This window comes from Mobula hypostoma, chromosome 3, assembly GCF_963921235.1.
Source record: "Mobula hypostoma chromosome 3, sMobHyp1.1, whole genome shotgun sequence".
Lineage (NCBI taxonomy): Eukaryota > Metazoa > Chordata > Chondrichthyes > Myliobatiformes > Myliobatidae > Mobula > Mobula hypostoma.
Window position 1 is genome coordinate 29,674,864 of NC_086099.1, and position 25,567 is coordinate 29,700,430.

The 25,567-nt window shown below is 40.1% G+C and overlaps 1 protein-coding gene across 5 annotated transcripts in view; it reads right to left on the reverse strand.

Moving 5' to 3' along the window:
* Positions 1–25,567, reverse strand: part of LOC134343917 (probable E3 ubiquitin-protein ligase HERC1) — a 295,654-nt gene that overhangs the window by 22,644 nt on the left and 247,443 nt on the right. For all 5 annotated transcript variants that reach the window (XM_063042842.1, XM_063042841.1, XM_063042839.1 and 2 more), the window contains 8 exons: positions 21,999–22,180; positions 21,489–21,644; positions 18,743–18,865; positions 18,060–18,162; positions 11,470–11,639; positions 9,970–10,108; positions 8,569–8,738; positions 6,032–6,201 (listed from right to left, as the gene is read on the reverse strand). In XM_063042842.1, the coding sequence (XP_062898912.1) occupies positions 6,032–6,201; positions 8,569–8,738; positions 9,970–10,108; positions 11,470–11,639; positions 18,060–18,162; positions 18,743–18,865; positions 21,489–21,644; positions 21,999–22,180 (1,213 nt within the window). The remainder of the gene's footprint in view (positions 1–6,031; positions 6,202–8,568; positions 8,739–9,969; positions 10,109–11,469; positions 11,640–18,059; positions 18,163–18,742; positions 18,866–21,488; positions 21,645–21,998; positions 22,181–25,567) is intronic.

Sequence of the window (25,567 nt, forward strand, 5' to 3'; positions counted from 1 at the left end):
GTTCCGGAGACTTATCCAACTTGATGCTTTCCAAAAGCACCAGCACATCTTCTTTCTTCATATCTACATGCTCAAGCTTTTCAGTCTGCTGTAAGACATCCCTACAATCACCAAGATCCTCTTACGTAGTGAATACTGAAGCAGTACCTCTGCTATCTCCTCCGGTTCCATACACACTTTTCCACTGTCACACTTGATTGCTCCTATTCTGTCATGTATTATCTTCTTGCTCTTCACATATTTGTAGAATGCCTCGGGGTTTTCTTTAAGCCTGCTCGCCAAGGCCTTCTCATGGCCCCTTCTGACTCTCCTAATTTCATCCTTAAACTCCTTCGTGCTGGCCTTAGAATCTTCAAGATCTCTATCATTAACTAGTTTTTTTAATCTTTCGTAAGCTTTTCTTTTCTTCTTGACTAGATTTTCAACAGCCTTTGTACACCACGGTTCCTGCACCCTACCATCCTTTACCTGTCTCATTGGAACATACCTATGAAGAACTCCACAGAAATACAGGTGTCCCCCGCTTTTTGAACGTTCGCTTTATGAAACCTCACTGTTACGAAAGACCTACATTAGTACCCTGTTTTCGCTAACAGAAGGTGTTTTCGCTAAGAGAAGGTGTTTTCACTGTTATGAAAAAAATCAGCTCGCGATAAAAAGCAGTGCACGTCCCAAGCAGCCGCTCTCCCCTGGATTCGGAATGGCATTCTCGCCGGCATTGCTTAAACACATGCCTGTGAGCAGCCGTTAGCAAGATGAGTTCTATGGTATCAGAAAAGCCTAAAAGAGCTCATAAGGGTGTTACACTTAGCGTAACACTAGACATAATTAAGCGTTTTGATCGTGGTGAATGAAGTAAGGACAACGTGAGTTTGGCTTGTGGAAGCTGATGAAGATGATGTTGAAGAGGTTTTGGCATCCCATGACCAAGAACTGATAGATGAAGAGGTGATGCAATTGGAAGAGGAAAGGATAACAATCGAAACCGAATTCATTAGCGAAATGAACGTGAAGCAACTGCGTGAGATTTTCGCTGCAATGATAAAGTACAACTTTAATTTTGAAAGGGTATGTAGGTATAGGGGATATTTGCAAGATGGTTTGAGTGCTTACAAAGAACCGTATGACAGAAAAATGCGCGAGGCTCAGCAGTCAAGCAAGCCTTCCACATCAGCCACAGCAGATGAGGAACCTCGACCTTCGACATTGAGGCGGGCAGTCATAGGAGAAGATGAGCTGCCTGCTCTAATGGAAACAGACGACGATGAGATGACACCCCAGTGTCCCACCACCCCAACCCCCAGGCCACGAACAGATACCGATTCGCGGAGAATGCAGCGGTAGCCAGGGGGCACACAGCACATCTTTAAGAAAAAAGCCGAAATAAACATGCTAATTAATTAGGTGCAATCGGCAATCGCCTCTGATCTGGGCCGACAATTACGTGTCGGGTGGCACGTAATTAATTTACATGTTTATTTTGGCTTTTTTCTTAAAGATGTGCTGGATGCATCCCAGCTACTGCTGGACCCCTGCATGCTTCGCGGCAATTACCAGTTGGCGGCCCGGAGGGTGGGGGGGGGGCCACAGCACCACCCCAACCTGCGACGACTCAGCCAAACACACCATCATCAGTGTGCTCGGCGCTGTCCCGATTCCAGTAAGTGACACGACACTATACATACATTATTTCTACTTTATATCGGCTGTGTATTTTTATGTGTTATTTGGTACGATTTGGCAGCTTCATAGCTTAAAGGTTACTGGACAGAGTGTTTTTGCCAACAGCGCTTGCGTGAGATTTTCTGCCGAGAGCACTTGCGTGAGATTTTCGCTACGGAGAACAACAATGATTGTGGAAAAGTATTTCTACTTTATATAGGCTGTGTATTTATCATATCATTCCTGCTTTTACTATGTGTTACTGTTATTTTAAGTATTATGTGTTATTTGGCATGATTTGGTAGGTTATTTTTGGGTCAGCGAACGCACACAAAATTTTCCCATATAAATAAATGGTAATTGCTTCTTCGTTTTACGACATTTCGGCTTACGAACCATTTCATAGGAACGCTCTACCTTCAGATGGCAGGGGAAACCTGTATCCCCTGAACATTTGCCATATTTCTGTCATACATTTCCCTGAGAACATCTGTTCCCAACTTATGCTTCCAAGTTCCTGCCTGATAGCTTCATATTTCCCCTTACTCCAATTAAACGCTTTCCTAACTTGTCTGTTCCTAAATGTCTCTAATGTTATGGGAGAGGAGAAAGAATTGTGATCACTATCTCCAAAATGCTCTCCCACTGAGAGACTGGACACCTGACCAGGTTCATTTCCCAATACCAGATCAATTATAGCCTCTCCTCTTGTAGGCTTATCTACATATTGTGTCAGGAAACCTTCCTGAACACACTTAACAAACTCCACCCCATCTTAACCCCTTGCTCTAGGGAGATGACAATCAATATTTGAGAAAATAAAATCTTCCACCACAACAACCCTGTTATTATTACACCTTTCCAGAATCTGCTCCTCGATGTCCTTGTTACTATTGGGTGGTCTATAAAAAACACCCAGTAGAGTAATTGACCCCTTCCTGTTCTTAACTTCCACCCACAGAGACTCAGTATACCAAGGGTCCCCAACCTTTTTTGCACTGCAGACCGGTTTAATATTGACAATATTCTCTTTTTATCTACAAATCGTTTTTGGCAATTCTGTTCGGGGTGGGGGGGCGGGGGTGTTAATCACGACCAGAATACAGGTGGCTAATACACTCAATTTCGTTTCTAAAAGGGTTTAACTAATGAATTTAATAATAAACACACAGTGCATATTTTCCTCACATGAATATAGTGATAAGTCAATTATCAGGGGAGGACAGGGGAGCTTGAAGTAAGTGTTGAACGAACTTCCAGTAGAAGTGGTAGAGGCAGGTTCGATATTGTCATTTAAAGAAAAATTGGATAGGTATATGGACAGGAAAGGAATGGAGGGTTATGGGCTGAGTGCAGGTCGGCGGGATTAGGTGAGAGTAGCATTCGGCACGGACAAGAAGGGTAGAGGTGGCCTGTTTCCGTGCTGTAATTGTTATATGGTTATATAAGTCAGTTATAAGTCAATAGCATCATAACATTTTAAGTAACATTTGGATATTAAACACACAGCACATATTTTCCCTGTATGAACATATAAAATCATTGCAACACACCAATATCGTTGAATCTGTGGGAACCCTGGGCTTGTTTCCCTGCAACAAGACAGTCCCATCGAGGGGTGATGGGAGACAGCGATACTTGAAGGGGGTTCCTTATGTCCAGTCTATTCCGCAATTTAGCTTTCATTGCATTCATTGCAGAAAACCTCGCTTCGCAGTGATATGATGTTGGAAATGGAAGCAACTTTTTCAGTGCTTTCGTGGCTATCTGAGGATATTCAGCCTTGACTTTGATCCAGAATGCCGGCAGAGATGTTATGTCAAATATACTTTTCAGCCTACCGTCATTTGCAAGCTCGAGGAGTTGATCTCCTTCCCGCGCTGACATGGATGACGTGCGGGTAATGACCTCGCATGCGTTCAAGCTCAACAGTGTGCGTGACAGGGAATGAGGAAAGGTTTCCTCGTGGCCCGGTGGTTGGGGACCGCTGTAGTAGACAATCCCTCCATTACTTCCTCCTTTTCTGCAGCGGTGACCCTATCTCTGATCAACAGTGCCACGCCCCCAGCTCTTTTGCCTCCCTCTCTGTCCTTTCTGAAACATCTAAACCCTGGCACTCTGAGTAACCATTCCAGCCCCTCAGCCATCCAGGTCTCTGTAATGGTCACAACATCATAGCTCCAAGTAATGATCCATGCTCTGAGCTCATCCACTTTGTTCATGATGCTTTTTGCATTAAAACAGACACATCTGAAACCATCGGTCTGAGCATATCCCTTCTGTATCACCTGCCTATCCTCCCTCTCACACTGTCTCCAAGCTTTCTCTATTTGTGAGCCAACCGCCCCTTCTTCCGTTTCTTCAGTTCGGTTCCTACCCCCCAGCAATTCTACTTTAAACTCTCCCCAATGGCAAACCTCCCTGCCATAATATTGGTCCTTTTCAGATTCAAGTGCAACCCATCCTTTTCGTACAGGTCGTGCTTGCCCCAAGAGAGGTCCCCATGATCCAGAAAGCTGAATTCCTGACATCCATTTAGAATAGAGATGAGGAAGAATTTCTTTAGGTAGAGAATGGGTCATCTGTGGAATTTGTTGCCACAGGCAGCTGTAGAGGCCAAGCACCTGGAGACATTTAAGGCAGAGGTTGTTAGATTCTTGATTAGTCAAGACATGAAGGGATATGGAGAGGAGGCAGTAGATTAAGACTGAGAGGGAAATGGATCAGACATGAAGAAATGGAGGAGCAATTGTTCCAGACATTGCTTGCAGACAGCAAAAAGGCTTTAAGGAGTCGGGAGTTGAGCCATTTGATAAAGATTACCCAACTCCTGACATGCTTGTAGTCACAATATTTAAAGAATTAAAAGCTTTCAGTGGGCAGTGAATCCCAGAACGTTTGTCAGGAATTTTGAGGATGGGAATGGTGTTAAATGTTTACAGTAGGTGGTTATGAGAATAGTGATTGGCTATAATTCGTATGGTAAATATGTTAGCTTCCTGAAGTGGCTCATGCCTGTAACTTGCTAAACATTTTGCTGCCCACAAGCATGGACATTTGATGATTGGAGGAGCTACAAATGAAATTGTATAAGGTGCAATAATCAGTGAACATGAGTAAATTAATGAAGGAGAGGTGATGATTGATGCTGGCACAGCAGTGAGATACTTCTGTAGTAATGATACAGGCTCAGATGATTACCCAAAAAAGATCAGAGACAACTTCCTTTGTGCTTGGTAACCTTCCATCTGGTCGAAAACTATCCCTGATTTTCATAGGATTCAACTTTATTCCAGCATCATTGGATTTCTGCAAATTCCATGTGATTTTATTTAGAGCATAGAACATCGCAGTACAGGCCCTTTGGCTCACGATGTAATGCTGACCTTTTAACCTCTTCTTTTTTATTCTTAAAAAACTTTTTTCAAAATCTTATAAAGACCTCTTGCTTCCGTCCCCGCTGACGTTCCCGTGTGCAATGAGAGCCGGATCAGAGCAGAGCCCTCCCTCCGTCCCTCCTCCCTCCTCCCTCCGTCCCTCCTTTTAACCTCTTCTAAGATCAATTTTACCCCCGCCCCTCCCATGTAGCCCTCCATTTTTCTGTTGACAATGTCCTTTGAGGAAGTGCAGATTAATAACATCTTCAGGCAATCACTTATTTACTATGATCGTGATGTCCACAAAAAAATCTTTATTCGTTTAACATTTCTTTCTTTTTTTATATAAATCCAAATTAGCTCGCTCTAATCAGTTCATATTTATCCAAGTACTCAGCAACTCCTCAAAACAGACTAATTATAAAGCTGCGGGCCCATTATCCTAACTTACCATTCTGATCCTTCTTAAATGACAGCATATCATATTACTTCCTGGTAACATTGAAGCTGCTGCACAACAACAGAACGCTCAAGATTTCCAGCATCTGCAGAATCTCTTGTGCCTCCATTCAGCCCTCAAGCTTGTTTTGACATTAGATCATTGAAAAAACTTTTAATGATCTTAGTTTTATTTTCCCCAGGAAAATAAAGAACCAAAACAATTTTGAATGGATTGCTGTGGTTTTGTCATGAAAACAGAACCATTCACAATGTTGTACTTTCTCTATACTTAAGCAAGAAGTGGACTGTGAGTCACTCAGGCATTGGTAAGGAATAGCCAGAAATGCATCACTTATTAAAAAAAAACATATTCAGTTACATTGAAACATTTTACTTCAAGAAAGAATGTTTTTTATTTTAAATATATAGCAATTTGATAAATTGATTGATAGCAATGCATTCCACCCTGTGTCTCTAAGATTAGTGGTGAGGTAAATTTACAACAAAACCATTCAATACCAAGTAGCAGACTTGCTCAACACACAATATACCTTGCAGAAATTCTCTTCACCGTGATCTGAGGTCCATAGGTCTTTCCCTGAATCATCGTTCTTCCTATTGATCGCACTAGTGGCAGAATGTTGACTTTCGGAGACAGGAGTCCTCTCAGCCGCCCTTGAGCTATTGCTGAAGCTCCAATATTATACAGGGATGCATTAGCCTGTGGAAAAGGGACAAAAATAAACTTTCCAATAATTTAATTTTGTTTTAATGTTTGCAACTGTGATTATATTTTGTTTAACTTTTTAAAAAAAAGTCCTGCAAGAGAGAAGAAAACTGCATTTTTTAAATAGGTCTTCACCTATTTTTGGAGAATTCAAAAATAATTTCTGGGGAATTCAAAACTTCCAACAGAAAGAACATTGCAGATTGCTGTGTTTGCTTGGTTAGTGACTATCTACTGAATAAAGAAATAACACATGAATAAAATGGAGTCATGGTTATTAAACAGATTTCAACATACCTTTTTTTTGCTGAAAGTTAATTTAAAATACTGGCTCCCGTTCTAAAGAATGGTCCCTGGGCCGAAAGGTTAACATGTTTATCTCTTTCCCGAATTTTCTGTTCTTCTTTATTTTACTTATTTACAGAAACAGCACGGTAACAGGCACTTCTGGCTCAACAAGCCTGCGCTCCCAATTACACCAATGTGACATACTATCCCCGTACTTCTTTAGAATATGGGAGGAAACTAGAGCACCAGGAGGAAACCCATGCAGTCATGGCGAGAATGTACAAATTCCTTATAGACAGTGGCAAAACTGAAGCCAGGTCACTAGCGCTATAATAGCAATATGCTACCTGCTACATTATCGTAGCGCCACGTATAGTGCACAGATTCTGAAGTTTTACTTTTTCACACATTTAAAAAGGCCACAGAGTAGAAGCCATTTCCCCCCAGGTTAATGATATATCTGCTCATCCACAGCTTGCAATCCCTTCAGGCACCTGCCTATTCTCAGCTGGCAACAAGTCACCAATACACACCCAGTGGCTACTCTATTAGGTACACCTGCTCATTAATGCAAATATCTAATCAGCCAATTATGTGGCAACAACTCAATGCATCAAAGCATGCAGACATTGTCAAGAGGTTCAATTTTTGTTCAGACCACACATCAGAACGGGGAAGAAAAGTGATTTAAGTGACTAACTGTGGAATGGTTATTGATGCAGATGGAGTATCTCAGAAACTACTGATATCCTGGGATCTTCACACACAACATTCTCTGGAACTTACAGAGAATGGTGTGAAAAACAAAAAAAAATCTAGTGGTTGGCAGTTCTGTGGGTGAAACCACCTTGTTAATGAGAGAGGTCAGAGAATGGCCAGACTGGTTCAAGCTGACAGAAAGGCCACAGTAACTCATATAACCATGCACAACGTGTCAAATATTGAAGTGGATGGACCACAGCAGCAGAAGACAATGAAAATACACTCAGTGGCTACTTTAGTGCTTACAGGAGGTACTTAAAGTGGCCACTGAGTGTATGCTAGTGAGTAATATTGCATGGTGTTACTTCCAGTTATAACCAAGGAGGAAAGGTAAGAATACAGATTAAGATATCTCTGGGCAGCACGAGCATCAGAATTAATACTGTTGCTGCATGATTTATAACTTGCTTTGCATGTTAACTCTTCAAGAATGTACACATTCCCTGAAATTACTGAATTTTCTCAGGTATTGTTGCAAACAACAACAGAGAGATCATATTGACATTTTCCATTTATTCCATCCACTTGTCATACAATGTAGACATTGCTGAATGGCCAGGGCTGTAGCATCGAGCATCTGTAGTCTCTTGTGTCTTCTCCAGACAAGGCTACGTCTTTTTCATTAAGTGAATCATTACACCATTAGTGGTAACTACTTCCAATCACTCGCAAGTTATGTTGAAAGTCTGCTCTGGGCATATTCACGACAAACCAAAAAGCTTACAAGAGTTTGGTCTGAATGGCACAGCAATAATTTAGAGTGGATATTTGAAATGTGTCTTTTGAGATGTGGATTGTTGTTCCTTTGTGCACCTTGTAGCACATCAGATGGCATTTTAGCTGTTTCCGTAGCATTTGACTGTTTCTTTACGAGGACGAGTTGCTAGCTTGATATTCAACCCAGCACGGATGGAAAGTATGCCAGCAGCACCAGACTCTGAGGTGAATAGTCCCAAACCTGAATCCAGTTGGCTTTTTAAGATGTGACAAAACCCCTTTCTGATGGAAGGTGATCAACCTGAAATATGAAGTTTGTTTCTCTTTCCAAATCCAGATTTGCATGACAGAAGGTAAATCAAGTCACTTGGATAGCAGTGGGAAGTTATATGTGCACGTAAAACAGTTGAATGAGCAAAGATTTGGCCATTACAATTCAATATGATAAAAGAGAAATTCAACATAACACATTTTACATTTTTCCCAGATTCTGATCTGGTTAGCAACAACTACAATTATTAAAAATCCAATTAATCACAACAGTATCCAACTCACTTTTTTAAAAAATAGAAGTGATGTTTGTAAAAGGAATACCTGATTATTCAAGTTGAGATTTAGTAGTCGCCAAGACTTGTGCATCAGGTCAGAGAAGTGAAACAGAACCCGCAACCTATTTGTAAGGGCTTCTGGGCTACAATCTTTAAGCATGCTATACTGAGGAGGTACCATCTGTGGCACACCAAGTTGAACAGGAACTGTGCTTCCTTTAATTAAAAAAAGGTAAGTTATATTTCATCCTAACTTGATTCAGCTGTACTTCTAATCACGCTACAGAGAAATTCAGCTCCCAAGTAAAATTATATTTTCTACAAATTAAATGCTTGCACCTGTCTGACAAGTCTGTCTTTCCCATGGGTTTTAACAGAAAGAAATTTATTAAATACTTTAGCAGGAGTTCTTTATATCAGTGCTTCAAAAATATGCTTTCATTAATGATTCTTTAGCCACAACAATGGTAACAAGCATTCCAGAAAAAGCTAGCTTGACCTTATATCATTCATTTAAAAGTAAATGCGCTAATTCTCTCAGGATGTAAGTATTACCAGCAAATACAGTACACATTTACTATTATCTCAAAATGTCCTAAGCAGGGACTGGATTTCATTTAATAATAAGATGCAATAGCAGCTCAGGTTAAGCACTCAATTGGTTCTTATGGCACACACCCAAAGGTAATGTAAAAGAAAGAAAAAGATCAAGTAAATATTCAAAATTAATATCTTTAAACTCTTTTCATTCTGAATTCTGCGTCTCCGGCTCCTAAGGTACCCCAGCATCACCACTGATATTATTTTCCCAAGCCACAAGGTTTCTTCAAATTCCTTTATGAAAGGACTTCAGAAAGTTCATAAGCTGGTAAAAACTAATTATCTTCCAGATGTCAGTTGCTACAATATAGAACCAAAGCAAAACTGTAGGAGTAAGTTATTCAGTCCTCCTAACCTGCTCCACCTTTCAGTATGATCATGGGATGATAATCCAAATTCAATACTCTGTTGCTGATAGACCTTACAAAAATATCTAATTCCTTCTCGAATAAATTTACCATCAATGGCTCTCTGGTAGAGAATTCCACAGGCTCACCACAGTCTGGGGAGAAGATTTGATTTTCCTTATATGGTTTTAAATGGCCTTTCCTTTTTCCTTCGGCTGTGAGCCCTGGTCTTGGAACCCCAGACCGCAGCACTGGGAACATCATTTCCTGCATCTCTTTCTTTTAGAATGGGATCCCCTCTCAATATACTGAAATCTGGTGAATATAAGCCTGATTGACGCAATCTCCATTCATGTGTCTATAACCATTTAATAACTTTGATACACTCCCAGTGCTCTACACTATTCCATTTAAACCACAATCTGATCATGCATGTTCCAAATATTTCTGTATAGTTTCATCAATACTTCTTGTGTCTCAAGGTAAAGCATAACTGTTACCTGGAGTTCTAGGTGAAGGAGGAGGGGTGGTCCACGCAGCACTGTGACACCGGCCAGCTGAAATCTGATGAATATTTCTCCCTTGAAGTGCAGTAATTAATGTTGGTTCTTTAACTTGATTGGCATGATTTAGACCAAGCTATTGAAATTAGTTAAAAATACTATATCATTATTGTGCATTACGGATACAGAATTTAAAGATTCCCAAATGGATGAAAGAAAAGATTCAAAGCTGGAAGAACCCAGCAAGTCAAGCAGCATCTACAGAGGAGAACAAACAGTTGACTTTTTGGGCCAAAAGCCTTCATCAAGACAGTTCCTCCAGCACCTTGTGTGTGTGTTGCTCAAGAATTCCAGCATCTGCAGATTCTCCCGTGTTTAGGAAAATATTCAAAAACATGTTGTTAAAATATGCAAAAATTCTAGAAGAAGAAAGCTTTGTAAATATAGCTAAGAGGAACATGAGCAACAAGATTTATTTAGCTTAATTTCAATGGTCCTGGCTGTTACAGGATTAATCTCAGATACAAGAAGTTTTGGAAATCAAGGACTTAAAACTACTGCACGCTATTGTTGCTATGTATTTTATACCACCAGTACATTCACTCAAACTTTACTTCATGAATAAGTATATCTTAAATGAAATTTTAATAGTAGTTTGATGCTAAATTGTGAATAATAGGACACTTTTGGCTATTCCAAGAAAACACAGATTTATCAGATCTAAATCTTTCTTACATTCAGGATTTCAAATATTTATCACTCACAAAGTTAAATTTAGAATTCAACGGGTTCAATGATATAAGTATGAAAATGGAGAATTTTAAAATAATCTCCTTAGGAGGAGTCATTCATTTTTTGAATGAAAACATTTTAATACACTTTTAATTAATGCCATATTAGGAAATCAGAGAGTTAAGTCATTGTATGTAATATACACATTCATTGAAAAATGCTGCTTTCTCATTTTCTTAAAAACTGGATCCACTTTTAAGAGGAGGTTGGAACAAGAAATAGAGTGAATGGGAATCAAAGTTTTACCTAGAAAATACAAAACAACAAGCATCAAAATTAGATACATCAGTGGTGATAATGATGGCTATTTTCCTAAGGCCACTACAGAGTATGGAACAGCAATCCTGTCTGAAATTTCATTGCCTTAAAGTGATGCTGAATCCATTGTAGTGTTCCAAGGGCAGTCCAATCAAATCATATAACTCACACAACTGAAAAACACCTAACCTTTTTAAAGAAACTTCTGGCTGGAGTTGCTCAGCATTATGAAAAATGGCACAGACTAGATGAACAAAATATTTAATGATTTTTCCAAATGTAAACTTCTGTTGATTTTGCTTTATACTTCACTGTGGCACAATCATTTTGATGAAAGTGTGTATAATTTTCAACAGATTAAAATGCAACTTGACAATGGAATGTCGTCAAATTAGGTAACGTATTTTGAAGAAATAATTTTCCATGCATTGAATATAGATATCCTACCTGGCCTTCAGCATTACATCCCCAAGCAAATATATCTCCTGTTGAGCACAAAGCAAGTGTATGCTCTGATCCGACTGCAATATCTTCAACAAACATTGATTCTAACGCAGGCACCTGCTGTGGGTGGTTGTGATTACACAGCATTGAATCTGGCAAGCCTATAAGACGCTCTAAGGATTAAAGAAAACTCCAAAGAATTAGAACTTAGAACATAGACATCAACAACTGTACAGCAAGTAACAGGCCTTTTGGCTAACAATGTTGTGCCAAATGAATTAAATTAATAATGAAATGGCTAAGTAATGTTCATATCCTTTCATTTTCCTCACAGTCACATGCCTATCTAAATGTCTCTAATGTTTCTGTCTCTAACATATTCTTGGCATCCACCATACTCTGTAAAACCTTGCCTCTCACATCCCTTTTGAAATGATCCCTTCTCACCTTAACTGCATGCCCTTTGGTATTGGCCATTTCAAATCTTGAAACAAGATATTGTTGCTCTATGCCTCTCATAATCTTATACACCTCTATCAGCTCTTCCCTCAGCCTCCACCACACCAGAGAAAACAACTTAAGGTTGTCCACTCTCCCATTATAGCACATGCTCTGCATCCTGGCAACATCCTGGTAAACCTCTTTTGCACTCTCTCCAAAGTCTTGACATCCTTCCTATAATGGGGTGACTAGAACTTTATGCAATACTCCATATGCAGCCTAAACAGAGTTTTGTAAAGCTGTAATATAACCTTCTAATGTTTGAACTCAGTGCCTCAATAAACAAAGGCAAGCACGTTATATGTCTTCTTAACTATGCTATCAACCCGTGTAGCCACTTTCAGGGAGCTGTGAACTTGGACCCCAATATCCCTCTGCTCATCAACACTGTTTTTCCTTAACAGTGTAATGTCTCTTTGCATTTAACCTACTAAGGTGCAGCACTTCACATTTGGCATGGTTAAACTCCACCTGCCATTTCTCTGCCCATATCTGCAAATGATCTATATTCCATTGTACTCTTTGCCAGTCTTCTACGCTATGCACAACACCACCAATCTTCACATCATCCGCAAAAAGACTAACCCAGCCATCTACAGGTCATTTATCTACCTGACAAACAGCAGAGGTCCCAGTACAGATCTCTGCAGAACACCACTAATCACAGACTTCCAGCTCGAATAAGTCACATTGACCACCACTCTCTGTCTTCCATGCGTAAGCTAGTTCTGATTTCAAACAGCCAATTCATCAAGGATCCCTTGCCTCTTAATCATCTGGATGAGCCTCTCATTAGGGACCTTGTGAAAAGCCTTACTAAAATTTTTGTAGACAATATCGACATCTCTACCTTCATCAATCACCCTCATCATCTCGACAAATAACTCAATCAAGTTAGTAAGACATAACCTGCCCCGCATGAAACTACACTAGCTCTCACTAATTGGGCCATGGTTTTCCAAATGATCAGAAATCCTATCCCTAAAGAATTTTCTCCGGCAACTTCACCACCACTGACATAAGACTCACCAGTCTACAGTTTTCAGGATTATCTCTGGTTCCCTTCTTGAATAATGGAACAATAATGGAATAATAATTTTGCAGAGACTTCCTGGTTCTCAACATTAAAATCACAGCTGGTCACTGTCTGGTGTGGGCTTTGTAGAGATTGGCTTCATGTAAAAATATCTATGTAATTCCGTCCAACATGCTATGCTTTTGGTAACCTGGTGATGTGGCCCCTTTATGCTGCTGTGATCTTCTTTCTGCTCATGCACTGCTTTGTTTTGTGGAATTTAGAGGCCGAGGCCTCAAGGACACTGAGTTGTTTTGGCTCTAAAGGTAGGTGCAGAAGGAAATGAAAGGCAAGGCCAGGTCATGCACATTCCTGCCCACTAATACAATTGTCATATTTTCTGCCTTATAATCTGTTGCTTTCATGGTGCTCCTGAGCACTGACATTGAACCAAGCAACTTCAAAATATAAGGAATAATTTAAAACACCTTTAAATATTGGCATTAGTGGCACACCAATCGATTGGAAGAGAGAGCGAGCTTTGCACGGGTCGGGAGAAAAGTTTAAACAAGGAGTGTTTCACGGGGCTTGGCGCATTAGTGTCAGACCAACCGATTTGAAGAGAGAGAGCTTTGCACACGTTGGGGTGAAGAGTTTAGAAAAAGGAGTGTTTCGCGGGGATTGGTGCATTAGTGGTGGACCAATTGATTTGCAATTCATTAGCAGGAGCAAATAACAGTAAGGCAGTGTCAAAGCAGAGCGGCCATTGTGCAAGGGGACCAGTGTAGGAGTGCGAACTTGAGGCTTTGGCGAAGAGGCACAGGTAAATAGCAAGTAAGGCTGTTGTAGTGGTTGAATAAAAAGTCACTAAATTACAGCAAATTAAATAAAGGCATGATGCAGGATCAGGTGATGTGCTGTAGCTGCATGACATGGGAGCTGGTGGACCCAGTTGTGGTTCCTGGTGACCACATCTGCAGCAAGTGTTAGCTGCTCGAAATCAGAATCAGAATCAGGTTCATTATCACCAGCATATGATGTGAAATTTGTTAACTTAGCAGCAGCAGTTCAATGCAATACATAATCTAGCCGAGAGAAAATTAAAAAAAACAAACAAGTAAATCAATTATGTATATTGAATAGATAAAAAATGCAAAAAGAAATACTGTATATTAAAAAAAAGTGAAGTAGTGTCCAAAGATTCAATGTCCATTTAGGAATTGGATAGCAGAGGGGAAGAAGCTGTTTTTGAATCGCTGAGTGTGTGCCTTTAGGTTTCTGAACCTCTTACTTGTTGGTAACAGTGAGAAAAGGACATGCCCTGGGTGATGGAGGTCCTTAATAACGGATGCTGCCTCTCTAAGACACCACTCCCTAAAGATGTCCTGGGTACTCTCTAGACCAGTGGTCCCCAACCTCCAGGCCACGGACCAATACCGTGCTGCAAAGATTGCAGGGCTGCAGCAGCAGCCGGAACGCACCCAGCACATCTTTAAGAAAAAAGCCAAAATAAACAAGCTAATTAATTAGGTGCCGTGCGGCACATAAATGTCGGCCCAGATTCGCCTCTGATCTGGTCTTTTGCAATGAGACAGGTAAAATTAGTGATCTTGTAGTTAGGGATCCTCTTGGAAAGAGTGATCACAGTATGATTGAATTTTTCATACAAATGGAGGGTGCAATAGTTCAATCTAAAACCAGCGTACTATGCCTAAACAATGGAGTTGAGAGAGGATTTAGCTAGTGTAGACTGGGAACACAGGCTATATAGTGGGACAATTGAGGAACAGTGGAAGACTTTCACAGAGATTTTTCACGGTGCTCAACAAAATTATCTGTCAGTTAAAAGCAAGCACAGTAAGGGTGGGGGAGCCAGCCTTGGATATCTAAAGAAATAAAAGAAGGCATCAAACTAAAAGCTTGTGCATACAAAATTGCCAAGAGTAGTGGGAAACTGGAAGATTGGGAAAACTGTAAAAAGCAACAAAGTACCACTAAGCAGGCAGTAAAGAAAGAGAAGCTAGATTATGAAAACAAACTAGCACAAATATAAAAACAGATAGTAAAAATTTTTCTAATCATATAAAGTGGAAAAGGGTGGCTAAAGTGAATATAGGACCTTTGGAGGATGAGAAGGCGGAATTGATATTGGGTAATGAGGAAATGGCCGAAGCTTTGATTGACTATTTTGTGTTGGCCTTCATGGTGGAGGATGCATCTAACAAGCCAAAGAGAGATGTTATGGATGCGATGGGAGGTGAGGACTTCAATACATTAGCTATCACTAAAGAGGTAGTGCTGAGCAAACTTGTGTGTCTGAAGATATATAAGTCCCCTGGTCCTGATGGAATGCAAGCCAGCATACTGAAATGGCAGAAGTTACAGTAGAGGCTTTGGTGATGATTTACGAAAATTCTCTGGACTGTGGGCAGGTCCCAGTGGATTGGAAGACTGTGAATGTCACGCCACTGATCAAAAAAGGATGTAAGCAAAAGGCAAGTAACTATAGTTTAACATCTGTAGTTGGGAAAATGCTTGAAGCTACCATTAAAGAAAATCATTAAAGATGATTAGAGGATTGGCTGAATGGTAGGAGGCAGCAAGTGGGAATAAAAGGATCCTTGTCTGGTTGACTGCCAGTGACTAGTGGTGTTCCGCAGGGGTCATTGTTGGGATCACTTCTTTTTATGCTGTATAGAAATGACTTAGATGATGAAATAAATGGCTTTGCTGCTAAGTTCGCAGATGATATGAAGATTGGTGGAGGGGCAGGTAGTGTTGAGGAAACAGATAGGATGCAGAAGGACTTAGACAGATTAGGAGAATGGGCAAGAAAGTGGCAAATGAAATATAATGTTGGAAAATGAATGATCATGCACTTTCTTAGTAGAAATAAATGTGCAGACTATTTTCTAAATGGGGAGAAAATCCAAAGATCTGAGATGCAAAGGGACTTGGAAGTTATTGTACAGAACACCTTAAGGGCGAGTCGGTGGTGAAGGCGGCAAATGCAATGTTAGGATTCATTTCAAGAGGTCTAAAATACAAGAGCAGGGATGTGATGCTGAGGCTTTATAAGGCACTGGTGAGGCCTTACCTTGAGTATTGTGTACAGTTTTGGGCTCCTCATCTTAGAAGAGATGTGCTGGCATTGGAGAGGGTCCAGAGGAGGTTCACAAGGATGATTCCAAGAATGAACGGGTTATCATACGAGGAAAGTTTGAGGGCTCTGTGTCTGTACTTGCCGAAATTTAGACGAATAAGTGGGGGGGGGGGGGGGATCTCATTGAAACCTTTCGATTGTTTCCTAGACAGAGTAGATGTGGAAAGGATGTTTCCAATGGTGTGAAAGTCTAGGACAAGACGGCACAGCCTCAGGATAGAGAGGTGTCCATTCAAAACAAGAGATGCCGAGAAATTTCTTTAGCCAGAGGGTGGTGAATTAGTGGAATTTATTGCCATGTGTAGCTGTGGAGCCCAGGTCGTTCGCTGTATTTAAGGCAGAGATTGATAGGTTCTTAATTGAAGTTGGCATGGGGAGAAGGCCAGGAAATGGGGTTGAGGAGGAGAAAAAAATAGGATAAGCCATGATTGAATGGTGGAACAGACTCCATGGGCCAAATGTCCTAATTCTGCTCCTATGGCTTATGGTCTTAAGAAATAGTGAGAATCTGGAAAGAAATGGACCCATCAGGCAAATGCAGCATAGATTCAGCAAAGGAAGGCCCTGTTTGATAAACTTACTGGAGTTTTTTTGAGGATATAACAAACACAGTGGATAGAGAGGAACAGATGGATGTTATTTAGTTGGATTTCCAGAAGGCATTTGATAAGGTGCCACATAAAAGACATTTATAAGATGAGGATGCATAGAGTTGGGGTGATGTATTAGCATGGATAGAGGATTTGTTAACTAATAGAAAGCAGAGAGTTGGGATACATGGGTGTTACTCTGGTTGGCAATCAGTGGTGAGCAGTGTGCCGCAGGGGTCGGTGCTGGGCCCAGAACTGTTCATGATATACATTAATCATCTGGAAGAGGGGACCAAGTGTAGTGTACCTAAGTTGTTGATGATACAAAATTGAGTGGAAAAGCAAATTGTGCAGAAGATATGCAGAGTCTGCAGTGAGATATAGATAGGTTAAGTGAGTAGGCAAGGGTCTGGTAGATGGAGTACAATGTTGGTAAATGCAAGGTTATCCACTTTGGAAGGAAAAATGAAAGAGCAGGTTATTATTTAAATGGTAAAAAATTGCAGCACGCTGATGTGCAGAGGGACTTGGGAGTGCTTGTGTATGAATCACAAAAGGTTGGTTTGCAGGTGCAGCAGGCTATCAAGAAAACAAATAGAATGTTGGCCTTCATTGCTAGAGAGATAGAATTTAAGAGCAGGGATGTTATGCTGCAACTGTACAGGGTATTGGTGAGGCAGCAGCTGGAGTACTGTGTGCAGTTCTGGTCTCCTTACTTTATAAAGGATGTACTGGCTTAAGAGGCAGTGCAGAGAAGGTTCACCAGGTTGAGTCCAGAGATGAGGGGGTTAGACTATGAGGAGGGATTGAGTCACCTGGGACTGTACTTGCTGGAATTCAGAAGAAGGAGAGGAGATCTTATAGAAACATATAAAATTATTAAAGGGATAGATAAAATAGAGGCAGGAAAGTTGTTTCCACCGATAGGTGAGACTAGAACTATGGGACATAACGTCAAGATTTAGGGGAGTAGATTTAGGACAGAGATGAGGAGGGACTACTTTTTCCCAAGAGTGGTGAATCTGTGGAATTCTCTGCCCAGTGAAGCAGTGGAGGCTACCTCAGTAAATATATTTAAAACAAAGTCAGATAGTAGAGGAATTAAGGGTTATGGGGAAAAGGCAGGTAGATGGAAATGAGTCCATGGCCAGATCAGCCATAATCTTATTGAATGGTGGGGCAGGCTCAACAGGCCAGATGACCTACTCCTGCTCCTATTTCTTATGTTCTTAAATGTCTGTAGTAATTTATAAGCTTAATGTTACATCATCATTGTTACTTGTAATAAAATGATCACAGAGATGGAAAGAGAACAAAAATGTACCTTGTCCGAAAGTGAATACACGTCCATCTTTTGTTAGTACAACTGAAAACTGGGTTCCACAAGCTACTTTCTTCACACCTTTATTGCAAAGGGCCTCAATTTTCTGCTTAGTTAAAAAAAAATCAAAGCTGGGGATGAATTATTGTTGGAGATTATCTATTAGTCTATCAGAAGCTGATTTAATCCTCAATTTAAGCAAGAAGACCTGATGAAGGGCATTGGCTCAAAATGTCAACTGCTTATTCCCCTCCAGAGAGGCTGTCTGACTTGCTGAGTTCTTCCAGCATTTTGTGTGTGTTAATCATAATTATTTGATGTTATTTTATAATATTTTTAAAAATAGACAACATTTTGGTTCAAGACCCTTTATCAGGTCTCAGCCCTAAACTATTTTAAAATAGTACACTATATGTAATAATACTTCATAACATTATATACATTATGCATTCTACTACATTAGACACATTATAATATTTTATAGTTTTACATTGTAATACCTTAAAGTACTTAAATATTTTTAGATATTTTAAATAAATACTAAGGTACTTTAAAAATTAAACCAAATACTTTATTGTAAAAGCACGAAGTGCCATGAAAAGCATGAACGTCAATAAAAAGTTGGCATGTATGTGCTTTATCTAGAAGGCTAAGATAAGATTCTTGTCTGTAGATTTTATTCTGACCTGAGGACGGCATTTGACAGTACATGATCCTAAGCCTAGCTTTCCATAGTCTCCATCACCAAATGACCAGACTGTCATTCCGTCTGATGAAACAACCAGAGTGTGATTCAATCCGCAGGCCACCTGAAGAAAGAAAAGAAATCCTTCCTTTGCTTTATAAGAATAAGGAAACAGTCTATGAATATACAATGCAAAAGCAATCAAAACTCTTTTAGTTTTGTTCAAATGATATTGATTATTTGGCAACTTCAGATTATTCTCATATAGATTGTCTGAATTCATGACCCACCTCTGTCAGGCATATTCCTTTGTTCGTTATGTGCCGTGTCATATGATGTAAGTGATTATGGTCTTCCATGAACAGGACTGTTCTTGTTAAATTTTTCTGCAGTAGTGGTTTGCCATTACCTTCTTCTGGGCAGTGTTTTACAAGATGGGTGAGCCCAGCCATTATTAACACCCTTCAGAGATTGCCTGCTTGGCATAAGTGGTCTCATAACCAGGACTTGTGATAAGCACCAGCTGCTCATACCACCATCCACCACCTGCTCCCAAGGCTTCACATGATGCTGATTGATGGGGTTAAGCAGGTGCTACACCTTGCCCAAGGGTAACCTGCAGGTTAGCAGAAGGTAGGAGTTCCTTACACCTCCTTTGGTAGAGATACATCACCTCGCTACTTCACTTGCTTTTGTTTATAACACAAACAGGCCATCCATTTAAACACCGGTATTTCCAAGGGAGGAAGTTCATGGCTCCATCTCAAGAAGTGTTTTGGAGATGAAACCTCACTGGCTGACAAGACAATTAGACATGAACAAATAAATTCGGAGGATTTATCTCAAGACTGCCTGCCATTCAACAAGATCACAGCAAATTTTCTACCTTCAAATCATCTTCCTGCCATCTCCAAATACCTTGATTCCTTTAATATCCAAACATGTATCTTGAATGAAATTAAATTTTACATTGTATGTCAGCGATAAATCTGATTCTGACAGTCTGTTTTTAAAAATATTCAGATTCTGCTATCACTGCCAGTCAGGCAAGGAGCTTTGAAAGCACAGGAACCTCTGAACCTCCCCTTATGAGGCAACCTGTTTTTACCACCTATGACGTTTTTTGAGAAAGTAATTATTATTTGGGGCAGCACAGTAGCATAGCAGATAATGTAAACCTATTATAGTTCCAGCGGTTCAGTTACGCTACTGTCTGTAAGGAGTTTGTATGTTCTGCCCGTAACCACGTGGGTTTCCTCCGGGTGCTCTGATCTCCTCCCACATTCCAAACACCTACAGCTTAGTTGGTTAATTGGTCATATGAGTGTAATTGGGTGGTGAGGGCACGTTGGGTCAGAAGGGCCTTTTACAGAGCTCCATCTTTAAATAAAATAAAAATAAATCATTTATATATGAAGAAGCCCTGTACTTCTGCTGGTTTTGTCACTTTGCTGGGTGCAGTTACCCCACTGGAATGCGCCTGAGGATTAGTTGCAGGCAAAGACTAGCTTTCAGGACAAGAGGAAGTTCATTTTGATGAAATAGAATTAAACCAAAAGTCCAATTTAACGCTATTCTCATTTGTCACATTTGCTTATGATATAGGAAATGACCCTTTGGCTCATTAAGTCTATACCAGCTCACAAAGCTTCTCCATCAGTCCCATTTTCTTGTAGCCTATCCTCTCTCTCTCTCATTAACATCCTTCTCTTTCCCCTACAATCCACAACTCCCTCAGATTTTCTATCACCTACAGTGGCATGCAGAAGTTTGGGCACCCCTGGTTAAAATTTCTGTTACTGTGAATAGTTAAGTGAGTAGAAGATGAGTCATAAAGTTAATATGAAACGTTCTTTTCAACATTTTAAGCAAGATTAGTGTATTATTTTTCTTTTGTACAATTTTAGAGTGGAAAAAAGGAAAGGAGCACCATGCAAAAGTTTTGGCACCCCAAGAGATTTGAGCTCTCAGTTAACTTCTACCAAGGTCTCAGACCTTAATTAGCTTGTTAGGGCTATGGCTTGTTCACAGTCATTGCTAGGAAAGGCCAGGTGATGCAAATTTCAAAGCTTTATAAATACCCTGATTTCTCAAACCTTGTCCCAAGAATCAGCAGCCATGGACTCCTCTAAGCAGCTGCCTAACACTCTGAAAATTAAAATAAATAATGCCCACAAAGCAGGAGAAGGCTATAAGAAGATAGCAAAGCGCTTTCAGGTAGCCGTTTCCTCAGTTTGTAATGTAATTAAGAAATGGCAGTTAACAGGAACGGTGGAAGTCAAGTTGAGGTCTGGAAGACGAAGAAAACTGTCCGAGAGAACTGCTCGTAGGATTGCTAGAAAGGCAAATCAAAATCTCCATTTGACTGCAAAATACCTCCAGGAAGATTTAGCAGACTCTGGAGTTGTGGTGCACTGTTCTACTGTGCAGCGAGACCTGCACAAATATGACCTTCATGGAAGAGTCATCAGAAGAAAACCTTTCCTGCGTCCTCACCACAAAATCCAGCAACAGAACATTGCAAAGGAACATCTAAACAAGCCTGATGCATTTCGGAAACAAGTCCTGTGGATTGAAGAAGTTAAAATAGAACTTTCTGGCCGCAAACTGGTTTCAAATCAGTAAAAAAGGAAATGGATGTTACCAGATTAAATATATCTCAAGTTTTCAATGAAGCCAGGTGGGTCATTAAGCAAGTGCACATTACATTTACTTCATGGATCTTAATAATCTCTCAATATCAGTACCTGTCCGATTGAGTAATCTTCCAGGGCTGTCACCTTTTCAGGAAGCATTTTATTAGATGTACTCCTGAGCCCCAAGCGCCCATAATCTCCACTCCCAAATGTGAAAAGCTTTCCATCGGCTGTTACTACGGCTGAATGTTTAAATCCACATGAGAGCTGTTCAAAGAATAAGAAGCATCATTTAGTTCAGTTTCTTGGAAATTCTTGGAAATATTTCTTGAAAAACTGCCCAATTCCAAAGTTTTCAAAAAATTTCTCTGACAAATGGAGCCGTGTTTGAGGAATTAAAATATTGTTGCATTAGTACTATGATGGATGGGAGTATACCCATTTAGTTTATGTAGCTAGTGATTACTCCAGGCCACTCTACACAAGACCAGTATATACAAAGAGCACTGCAGTCACAACCACTGTCATAGATACCAACAAATGTGTGTATCTGTATGAAGAGGAAAAGTGTAACACATATTTCACTTTTCCCCCCTATTGTGAGTGAAATAGTTTGCATACCTGCACAATGTCTTCTCCCTGCAGAGCTTCAATTTGCCTAGGTCTGCGTTGTCTTTCATTATTTCCATGTCCAAGCTTTCCATAATCACCATCACCCCAGCTGAAAACTTCCCCACTCTCAGTCAGAGCCAGTGAATGACCATCTGATCCACAAGAGGTGACTAACTGTGTCACAACATAACCTGGCAACAAAGAAAACAAAATGTATAATTAAGACCGTAAGACATAGGATCAGAATTAGGCTACTTGGCCTATCAAGTCTGCTCCACCATTCTATCATGGTTGATTTACTAACCCTCTGAATCCAAGTCTCCTGCCTTCTCTCTGTAACCATGACACATTGACTAAACAAGAACCTATCATTTAAATATACTCAAAACTTGACCTTCACAGCCATCCGTGACAATGAATTCCACAGATTCACCACTCTTTGACTTAACAAATTCATTTGCATCTCTATTCTAAATGGACATTCCTCTATTCTGAAGCTGTGCCCTCTAGACCTAGTCTCACCCACTATAGGAAACATCCTCTCCACATCCATTCTATCTAAGTCTTCCAATATTCGATAGGTTTCCATGAGATCCCTCTTCATTCTTGTAAAATCCAGTAAGTACAGGCTCAGAGTAATCAAATGCTCCTCATATGTTAACCCTTTCATTCATGGAATCATTCTCTTGAACATTCTTTGGACCCTCTCCTATGGCAGCTCATCTTTTTTATTAGATATGGCACCCAAAACTGTCAGAATACTCCAAGTGTGGTCTGATCAATGCCTTATAAAGCCTCAGTATCATATCCTTCCTCTTAGACCATAAGATTATAAGACATAGGAGCAAAATTAGGCCATCCAGCCCATCAAGTCTGCTCTGCCATTCAATTATGGCTGATCCTTTTTTTCTCCTCCTCAACCCCAGTTCCTGGCCTTCTCCCCATAACCTTTGATGCCATGTCCAATCAAGAACTTATCAACCTCTGCCTTAAATACACCCAACAACCTGGCCTTCACAGCTGCATGTGGCACCAAATTCCACAAATTCACCAACCTTTGGCTAAAGAAATTTCTCCGCATCTGTTTTGAAAGGGTGCCCCTCTATCCTGAGGCTGTGCTCTCTTGTCCAAGACTCTCCCACCATGGGAAACATCCTTTCCACATCTACTCTGTCTAGGCCTTTCAACATCCGAAAGGTTTCAATGAGATACCCCCTCATCCTTCTCAATTCCAGTGAGTACAGACCCAGAGCCATCAAACATTCCTCGTATGATAACCCTTTCATTCCTGGAATCATCCTTATATTCTAGTCTACTCAAAATGAATGCTAGCATTGCATTTGCCATCCCTACCACCAACTCAGCTTGTAAGTTAACCTTTAGAAAATACTGCACAAGGACTCGCAAAAGCCCTTTTGCACTAAACGGAGGTAAGATCTTTTGAATTTTCTCCTCATTTAGAAAACAGACTACACCTTTATTCCTCCTATCAAAGTGCATGACTACACACTTCTCTGCATGAAATTCCATCTGCCACTTCTTTACCCATTCTCCCAATCTGTCCAAGTCCTGTGGCAGTCTCCCTTATTCCTCAACACAACTTGCCCCTCTACCTACTTCTATCAATGGAACCAAAAGGAAGACAATGGAGGAGGAGTAAACATTGATTGCACATGCAGTATACTCTGTGTGTCTCTAAATATAATTACTTATATTCACAAAACAGTTATATATTTGAAGAGTAGTGTGAAAACAAATTAATCATAATACAACTTAAAACACTAGGAATTGTAATACGATGAATGCATTTTCCCCATTTATATTTTACTACAAATTTTTAAAATTTCATTTCACAAGTTAATTCTCCAATTCTGTGATTTTATCTTGAATTTAGCTACTAAAGTCAAAAGGCCCAGGTTTAGATAAGGTCGTACTTGTTGGTTGAACATACCAGTCAAGAATCAAATTTGCATATCTACAAATCTGAAATAAATGAAGAACATGCTGGAAATCATCTGTATGTCAGGCAGTATCTGTGGAAAGACTAACTGTTAACCATTCAGGCCAAATGGTTGAAATAAGCTTCATTTTTTTGGTGGATTTTCCATTTACAGCTTCCAAACTTGTAGTGCCCCAGCCTTGCAAAACCCACTTAACCTTCTACGTACGACCCGCAAGCAGGGTGTCCAGATAGACCATTGATTCAGACTGCTTCTATTCCACTGAATCTATTTCTTAAAAAATCCTTCTTTCCCAGTCCTAATGAAGGTCGTGGAGCTGAAATATTAACCTTTTCTCTCTCCACTGATATTGCCTGATATGTTGTGAGCTTTCTGTATTTTCAATTTTCATTTCAGTTCTTTACAGAGCTTCTTTGCAGCGGATGCTGACTGTTGCTCAAGTTCTTGATAAGCTTCCTATCATCTTTGCTATCAGCAGGGTGGGCACCTAAGTGCTAGGGGTGCAGATAATCATGACAAGAATTAAGAATCTACCCATTATGGTTATCTGTGAGCTATGTACATCCTGTTCTCATTCCACCTGTCATACTTTCTCCTTACCTTATGGGAATTCTATCAAACCCCAACCTTCAGATGCTTTAAGATATGGTGCATTTTCAGATCCAAGAATACAGTAATGAGAGTTAATTATACTCAAATTTCTTGGTCATTTTGATTAAATTAGTTATTTTTTTTTATTGTCGAGAAGCCAGGAGTCTGTCAGAGATGCTACTTATGGTGGACTTTTGGGCAATCCAGATGCTACGGAGAGACTACTGTTCCTGCTGGTTTGGGTTACTGGGTTGTCAGTGAGAATGATTGTTAGAAAAGAGTTACACAATTCTGTTGGGTCCTCAAAATGTCCAACACTGTTTTCCTTGTAGTCAATTTTCTATCGTCATTGTTACTTTCATTGAGCAGATTTAAACAGGGGTCAATCCGACAGCACTTAACCAACTTACCAGTGATGTATGCATCATTGTTCAAAGTTCAAAGTAGATTTATTATCAAAGTACACATATGTCACTACCCTCAGATTTATTTTCTTGTGGACATTCATGGTAAATACAAAGAAGCACAACAGGATAAATGAAAAGCTACACACAAATGCACCCCAACAACCAATGTACCAAAGAATAAAAATTGGGCAAGTATGAAAATAAAAGCAACATAATAATAATAAATAAGGATTAAATAATATTGAGAACAGAAGTTGTAGAGTCCTTGAAACTGAGCCTGTAGGTTGTGGAATCAATTCAGTGTCAAGGTGAGTGAAATTATCTTTGCTGGTTCAGGAGCCTGATGGTTGAGGAATAATAACTGTTCCTGAACTTGGTGGTGTGGGTCCTAAAACTCGTGTACCTTCTTCCTGATGGCTGCAGCGAGAACAGAGCATGGTCTGGATGGTGGTGGCCCTTGATGATGGATCCTGCTTTCCTGTGACAGTACTCTGTGTAGATGCGCTTAGTGCTGGGGAGGGCTTTACTTGTGATGGAGTGGACTGTTTTCACTACTTCTTGTAGGCTTTTCTGTTCAAGGATATTGGTGTTGCTATAGTAGGTCGTGATGCAACCAGTT